Genomic DNA, 8,626 nt, shown 5'->3' with positions numbered 1-8,626 from the left:
ACATCAGTTAATTTTATCATATAATACATTATTGTTCGAAAGAATAATCACTGTTTAAAACATCCTTAAATTTGATAATTAGTAGTTGCCCAAAAAAAAAATTTGATAATTAGTATTATATTAATATTCAGTGATAGTGCATTTATAAAAATCACGACTCAAATATTGTTTTGTTCATTTCATAGAAACTGTACCATCGTTTATGCACTAATCACATTAGTTCCGCTTGTTCATTCTGACCCTATTTATACACCGTCCGTTTTTATAGCACGATTTGAATCATAGATGTCTCGTGAGTTAGTACATCAAAAAGGTTTACGCTTGAATATAGTGTGAATGAAATACGACATTATAGCCTTATAGGAGACGCACGTAATAGTTTTTTTTAGTTAAAAGGGTTTAGGAGACGCACGTAATAGTTGTTGACTCATCTATCTTTATTTTTGTAGCAAAACAAAATAGATATTGTTCTAATTTTCAAACAAGTTACCCAAAAATTACATGAACCTTTGCTTCTCTCAACATGCAACAATATTGTTTTACTTTAAGTCGTCACGAAAATGTATTGAGTCAAAACTAAACGCTAGGGCGGCTATAAAGAACCTTTCTTTGGAAGCTCTTCTTAATTAGCCAATCTATTAACCGATTTTTCTATAACGTACACATATATCCTGATACTTTTAACTGGATAAAAATTTAGATAAAATGGTCTCATTTTGTTTTCGATTGGAGTTTATTATTGTTTCTGATTAACGTTTTTTTGCATAACGTTTGAATCAGTAATGCATTAAAAATAAAAATAAAAACAAGACCTCTCCCTAAACTTTAGCTAAAATTGGCAATATATTTGAAGGTATACGTTATGCTTCCATAACGTTAAAAGAAATTAGACAAAGTTTGGTTTTTCTTATTTCTCGATATCAACTATTTTTGTAAAACAAGGATTATTGGAGGGTACTATAGACTTTCCTAAAACACATGCATAATCTGCTGTTATAAAGACTCTTACACTCCACAGGTTTTCTTTGTCACATAGACTTATCTGTCATTTCTTCCTAAGTCTCATACAATGGAATCCAATTGTGTTCAATTTCTTCAAAACAAGACGATTCTTGTCACCGGCGCTACCGGTTTCCTTGCCAAAGGTAGGTTCTTTGATTTTCCGTTTGATTTTGGTTAATCCTCATAATTATTCCTCAAGATTCGTTAGACTGACTAATAACTTCGCTTAGTTTGGGAAACCATTTCTAAATAAGATTGGCACTTGTTTTTTTATGAAAATGTGATTAATTTCGTTGTCTCGTTTTTTAGAATAAAGATTTCTGAAGATAATATACATCTAAACACGAGATTTAGTAGAAATATCATACTATAATTAATGTGTATTAATCAGTGTTCAAGAAAGTGGTCTAGGCGACTGCCTAAGCGTTGTCCTAAACCGCTTAGATTTTACTAAAATGAGTGGTTGTATACTGGGGTGGTTGTATCCGGCGGATTGGGAGGTAATTAGGCGAGTTAGACGGATCCTAAACGGCTTAAGCAATCTAGGCTTTCTGTCCACATAGTTCCTTTCTTTTTATGTAAAAGCAAAATATTTATCTATCTGTAATCTTTTGAAATGTTATTTTTAACTTATTCAATATTATAGGTCAGAAAAAAATAGAATTCGAAGTTTTAAACAGTTTATGATATCCATAAAACGATGATTATCATAACGATATCAAAAACATTTGTATTTACTAAATACTATATGGTTTTTAATATTGCTTATTGTTTTAGTGAATCATGTTATATATGTTAACATTATGATATCTAACATTAATTTACTTTAAAAATGCTTAAACCGGCTAAGCGTTCTAGCGAAAGGTTACCGCCTGCTTATGCTTAGTGGGCAATAGTATTTATATAATAACTATTTCAGCTAGTGGGCAGTCACCTAATATATGAAATTGTTTATTTTGTCAAAATAAAATATGAAATTGTTATTTTTTGTCAAAATAAAATATGAAATTGAGTAGTAGCTCACTATTTACACCTAACCGGAATATAATTAAATATCGTTAATATTTCTTAGTTTTTGTGGAGAAAATTCTGAGAGTACAACCTAATGTGAAGAAGCTGTACCTTGTGGTGAGAGCATCCGACAATGAAGCCGCGACCAAACGCTTACGCACAGAGGTTATATTTTAACAATTCCTAACTCACTACATTATTTTTGAACCAATGTATATTTATAAACATAAAAAGAGTGGGTTAAGATCTTGTTGTTTATTAATCTGATTTGTTGCATTAATATATATATATATATAACAGGTATTTGAGAAAGATCTCTTCAAGGTGTTGAGAGAGAATCTTGGCGAAGTGAATTTGAATGCATTATTGTCCGAAAAAATTGTCCCGGTCGCAGGTGATATCTCTACCGATAATTTGGATGTAAAGGACTCCAGTCTCAGAGAACGTATGCAAAAAGAAATCGATGTTGTTGTTAATGTCGCAGCCACAACAAACTTTGACGAAAGGTACTAGCTACAAGACAATTATACAAGACAATTGTAGTCTCTTAATTGAAATCTAAATTTTGTTAATTTTCTTTTACGTATGAAAAAGATATGATGTTGGGCTTGGAATCAACACATTTGGTGCTCTCAATGTCCTTAACTTTGCCAAAAAATGTGTTAAAGCACAATTGCTTCTCCATGTCTCAACCGGTGAGTTTTTTCCTATATATTCCTCTAATTTTCTTTAGAAATCGTCTTACTATTTATATTCTATGATATGGATTTTGAAACTTATAGTATTCTATTTTTCTCTAGCTTATGTTTGCGGAGAAAAACCGGGTCTCCTACGTGAAAAACCATTCTCAATGGAAGAGATTCGTAACAAGAATGGTCTTCACTTAGATATAAAAATTGAAATGGAACTGATGAAGCAAAGATTGAAAGAACTCCATGAACAAGAGTGTTCAGAAGAGGACATTTCTCTCTCCATGAAAGAACTTGGAATGGAAAGGTACCGAGTGTTAAGTTGTTGATGATTGGACAAAAATTCTAAATATCACATTGATGAAATATATTTGGTATATGTTGATTATGATTAGGGCAAAGCTTCACGGATGGCCAAACACATATGTTTTCACCAAATCGATGGGAGAGATGCTTCTTGGTAACCACAAAGAAGACCTTCCTCTCGTCATCATCCGTCCCACGATGATCACTAGCACTATTTATGAACCATTTTCTGGTTGGATTGAAGGGCTAAGGTAGTTTTATAACCGATAAAAACTTCATAAGTGATTGAATAACTCAAGACTTATAACCAATCTATTTAGAATTTTTTTGTATCCTTACTAATTACAGTTATTCACATTATGAAATTTGAAATGTAGAACCGTAGACAGTGTGATTATTGCATACGGAAAGGGAGCGCTCAAGTGTTTTCTTGCCGATGTAAATTCAGTCTGCGATATGGTAATTTGTTGAACTAGACATGTCCATAATCATTTATCGGTCCTTGTATATTTATAGAAACATAAGATCTAGCTAGCTCTAGCTAGATTTTTTCTTTTTTTGATGCGATATGAAAAAACATGTTACAGATACCAGTGGATATGGTGGCAAACGCGATGATCACGGCTGCAGCTACGCATGCTGGAGGCTCAGGGGTTCACATGGTGTACCATGTCGGTTCGTCGCACCAGAACCCAGTGACATTTGGAGAGATTCATGAGATTGCAGTTTGTTACTTCACCAAATACCCTTTGCGTAGTCGCAATGGCTCGCTCATAGCTGTCTCAAATGTCAGGCTCATATCGACGATGAGTATGTTCAGCCTCTACATGACCCTACGTTTCAAACTACCTCTACAGGTACTAATAGCCAGTTAATTGTTTAAAAATGTATTATACTTGAATGGTAAGTACATTTTCACGTTTGGAAAACGTGATTCCGCCAAGTATATAAATAATCAGTACGAAATGGTAAAAGTTAAACATCAACAAAATTAATAATATATTTTAGTGTGTAAATTATATAAAATCAAAATAAATAAATTCAACCAAGTTTAAAATTTGAAGAATTCACTTAAGAATTGAGTAAACTAAAATTTAACCAACTGGTAATGAGATAAGAATTTTTTAATCCGTGTGTAAACTTTAAACACCATCCATTTTGAATATTGATATTGAAAGGGAGAGAGCATTAGTAAAATAAAAATAATAATATATACTGTTATCTCCAACCAGAAAAACAAGATCTAAGTATCTAACCCATTAAGCAAAACCACTGAATGAGAAAGAGGGTCCGAAGACCAAAGAAAAGTCTATTTTCGAATCCATTCCACACATTTTATATTGATAAGTAATTAATACAAAACGTTATTTATTTAATAAATAATATTTTTTGGCGTTTGTTTATTCAATTTTGAGGTTTCTCGTTCTCTTGATTATTTTGTTTTATTATTCAGCTATTCTTTCATCACAGTTAAAACCATTATATATTAAGGTTGCAACTGGAAACCAATAAGAGGAATATTCTGAATAAGATGAATGTAAATTAATGGAATAACGGCGGTTAAAGGAATAAGATAAATGGAATGAATAATTGCAGAGAAAAGAATATAACATGAATGGTAGCTATTTAGAGGAATAGAGAGTGCTAGATAAATTAATTTAAATTCAAACAGTATTCTATTATATGAATTCATAATTTATCTAAATATAATCTGAATATGAAAAAAATCGGCTATTATAAAAAAATGTAGTTGTTTTCGGATAATTGTATATAACTACAAGTTATTGAACCATAACCTATCTGACATGAATTTTTTTTAACATTTTGACAACTGAAAATAATTGAGAGAAAAAAAAAATGTAAGTAGTTACAAACATATTACGAACAATATTTTGTTTTTAGTCAATAATTGATAACGAAAATGTGCTTTCCACGTCTTATCTACATTACGTACTGAATGTAATGAGATGTTCTTACAGAGATATTTTTTTTTTCTTCCCATTTGTTCAGACAAATTTTGCTGAATCTTTTCTGAATTTTTTTCATAGTAACTTGTGAAATTTTCAGTGAATTAAATGGAATGACCCAGTCAACCTATTTTTATCCCATATTTTGTACATCCAGTTGCAGCCTAAACAAGTACATATTGATCGATTTTCAAAATCTATCCAATTTTTTGAGTAAAATTAGTAAATTACTATCAACCAAAAATGTATATATGTGCTCATTTGGTATTTTTGTTTTTGTTTAGTGTTTTTATGTACTGTTAATTCGGTATTTTTGTTCTATCAGTTATTAAAATTGATTGATATCATATATCCTTGGAGGAACGGAGATAAATACGGAGACAAGAACCGCAAAATCAATTTGGTGATGAGATTGGTAGAGCTTTACGAGCCTTACGTACTCTTCAAAGGCATGTACGTATTAACTTCAGATTCAAAGTTTTTTGTTATGACATTTAATTAACTATAAAATATGTATGAAAGTATTATTTTTTATACTTACGTAATAGTAATAATTCTTTTTCTTAGATTTGACGACAAAAATACTAAGAGCTTATGTGCCAATCAAAAGGAAGAGGAGAGCAAAAATTCTGAAGGATCGATGTTTGATTTCGACCCAAAAGTCATTAATTGGGGAGATTATCTCACAAATATACATATCCCTGGCCTCATCACACACGTGCTTAAGAAATAAACCGCATACACACACAAACATTTTATCGAATTTACATGTATTATCAATAAGACACCTCATGATGGAAAAGTATATTATATGTATATGGCAAACATTAATTCTTCTAAAATAAAGTAAATGTTATATTTTTCTAGTTGAATGTGCTATTTATTTGATAATAGTAGTCTCTTAGTTCCGATAAGTATGATATATATATATATTTAATAATACTAGTCTCTTATTTTTTTTTATTTGTTCTAAAAAAGTAGTTTAAGCAGTTTTTCAAATATCTTTTTGGCGTTCAAAGTTCATTTACAAGCAGAATTTAGTTTTTTTTTAATACAATAGAGAGGTTGTTGGACTTTTCAAAGCCACGTCCAATTCTCTATTAATATGATATTGTTCGTTTAGGGTTTAAGTGGTAAAGCCCGCACATATTTGTTTTGGGGTTCCTTCCCAAAAGGTTTCATACTAATCTGTTCGACAACTTGCTTATATACTAGATACTCTTAGTCTAATCTTCCGATGTGGGACTTGGATTGATATCCCAACAATCCCTCTCTCAAACCAAGAACTACACAAACTTGTGGTCTCCCCCAAGTTTCACCCATCTTATATCGCATAACTTAATCTTTCGCGTACCGTTAGGAATATTTTCGACACAAGGCACCGGTACACCACTCACAAAGTCACCTTGTAGACTTTCCTCCCACACCGAACCCACAGCCCACACCCACTTGTCTAGGTCCACTTTTTTAAGAACCTCGCTCTGATACTAATTGTTGGACTTTTCAAGCCCATGTCCAACTCCCTATTAATATGATATTGTCCGCTTTGGGCCTAAGTGGCAAAACCCGCACGGATTTGTTTTTGGGTTCCTTCCCAAAAAGTCTCATACTAATCTGTTCGACATCTTGCTTATATAGTAGACACTCTTGGTCTAATCTTCCGATGTGGGATTTGGATTGATATCCCAATAGAGGCATCATTCAAAATGCTTAGAAAACCAATCGACTAGTTTGAATGGCCGATATAACGTGTTGATATGCGATATCACAAAGGGGCAAAACAGTAATTCAGATCAAAAATTCGGATTTTATTAGATCGAAAAAAATACAACTAAATTTGTTTATAGAAGTGATAAACGAACTAAGACTTAGGAAACTAAGAAGCTAGCAAATATCTTGAGTTCTCGGTCTTTAAGTCTCTTGAGATTTTTTTGTGTCTTATGGTGTCGATTCTTCTCCCTTTATATATGTGTTTTAAGTCGGTCTTCGCGCGACATCTCCTCGATATGAAACCGAGAAGACTTTCCTTTTCTCTCGGAAGTTTCCTTTTTCTATTCGAAAACTTTCCTTTTTCACCCAAACTCAGGATCCTTCTCGATTCTTTTGAGAAGTTCCGACCGAATTCGGCTTATTGGGCCATGTTCGGACCAGTAGCTCGCCTGGCCCAATTTCCCCGGTACAATTCTTTCGTAAACCGGGTTTAATTCGTGCCGATCTTGGTTTGTACCGGAGAAAACCGGGGGTGCGGTTTTCACCTCCAACATTACGTTTTATGTGTAAACATTTTTTAATGGAATCAAACAATGAGGCAAGACAAAGAAGAACACACTGATTTATGAGTTCAGATATTTCAGTGTAAGAAAATTGTATGTTTCAGCAAAATATCTCCAGGAAGAACACAAATGATTTACGAGTTCGAACCGTTGACTAGACCATCCTATCGCGAGGAGATGATTTCACTATCGAGATATAACCAGGGATGGCCCTGTTTTGAAGGCTGCGTATCGGTTAACACTAGCAGAAATGGCTGAATTGAAGAATCAGTTGGAAGACATTATGGACAAGGGTTTTATCCGACCAAGTAATTCGCCATGGGGAACACCAGTGTTGTTCATGATGAAAAAGAATAGGAGTTTTCGTCTTTGCATAGATTACCGAAGGCTGAATAAGGTGACGATTAAGAACAAGTATCTGTTGCCATGAATCGAAGAGTTGTTGGACCAGCTGCAAGGAACTTCATGGTTATCAAAATGATTTAGCATCAGGTTATCATCAGATTCAGATAGCTAAGGAGGATATTAAGAAAACGGCATTCCAAATCCGTTGTTGACTTTTTGACTGATGTCGTTTGGATTGACGAATGCGCCGGCTGCATTATGAAATTTATGAACAATCTTTTTTGAGTATATTTGATAAGTGTTATGATTATTTTCATCAACGATATTTTCGCTTACTCGAGGACGAAGAGAGAGCATGCTTGACATTTGCAATTAGTGCTTCAGGAGCTAAGGAAGCATCAACTTTTCGCTAAGTTGAGAAAGTGCAGCTTTTGGCAGTGGAAGATAAGATTTCTCGGTCATGTTATCTCAGAAGGAGTAGCAGTGGATCCAGAAATGATTGTTGCACTGACAGAATGGCTTGTTCCTAAAAATGTTACAGAGGTCTGTAGCTTTTTGGGATTAGCCGGATATTACCGCAGGTTTGTGCCAGAATTTGCAAGGTTGACGAAGCCGTTGTCGATTTTTGCTAGAAAATATGAGAAGTTTGAATGTACAGAGGCTCAGAATAAGACTTTTGAGGAGTTGAAGAAGCATCTAACTGAAACTCCAATGTTGGTACTTCCAAAGACAAGAATACCATACGAGGTCTACACCGATTCCTGCAAAACGGGCATACGTAGTGTGCTTACGCAGGAAGGGAAAGTCATAGCATATGCCTCGAGACAGTTGCGAAAGCACGAATTGAACTATCCCACTCATGATTTGGAGTTAGCACCAGTTGTATTCGCTTTGAAAATCTGGTGTGCTTATTTTTACGGGGGAATGTGCAAATATACATGGATTACCAGAGTTTAAAACATGTTTCATCCAGAGAGATTTGAATCTGGGGTAGCGAAGATGGATGCAGTTGTTAGCGAATTATGATTTAGAT

The 8,626-nt window shown here is 33.6% G+C and overlaps 1 protein-coding gene across 2 annotated transcripts; it reads left to right on the top strand.

The window, feature by feature from the left end:
• The first annotated feature begins 1,050 nt into the window (after positions 1 to 1,050).
• On the top strand, positions 1,051 to 5,791 carry LOC18013694 (probable fatty acyl-CoA reductase 5). Of its 2 annotated transcripts, none has more exons than XR_002898272.1 (10): positions 1,051 to 1,145; positions 2,075 to 2,178; positions 2,314 to 2,519; positions 2,608 to 2,708; positions 2,814 to 3,009; positions 3,098 to 3,259; positions 3,386 to 3,467; positions 3,596 to 3,865; positions 5,336 to 5,428; positions 5,543 to 5,719. XR_002898272.1 is itself a non-coding variant. In XM_006419059.2 (10 exons), the coding sequence occupies exons 1-10, from the start codon at positions 1,070 to 1,072 to the stop codon at positions 5,706 to 5,708; spliced, it is 1,491 nt and encodes a 496-aa protein (XP_006419122.1). In that variant the 5' UTR covers positions 1,051 to 1,069; the 3' UTR covers positions 5,709 to 5,791. The 2 variants fall into 2 exon arrangements, 1 of the variants encoding a protein (XP_006419122.1); XM_006419059.2 differs by having other exon boundaries at positions 5,301 to 5,428; positions 5,543 to 5,791.
• The last annotated feature ends 2,835 nt before the right edge of the window (positions 5,792 to 8,626 follow it).

This window comes from Eutrema salsugineum, unplaced genomic scaffold (assembly GCF_000478725.1).
Source record: "Eutrema salsugineum unplaced genomic scaffold, Eutsalg1_0 scaffold_4, whole genome shotgun sequence".
NCBI classification, from domain to species: domain Eukaryota; kingdom Viridiplantae; phylum Streptophyta; class Magnoliopsida; order Brassicales; family Brassicaceae; genus Eutrema; species Eutrema salsugineum.
The sequence above is the reverse complement of the archived record's forward strand: the minus strand, read 5'-3'. Positions and strand labels throughout refer to the sequence as shown.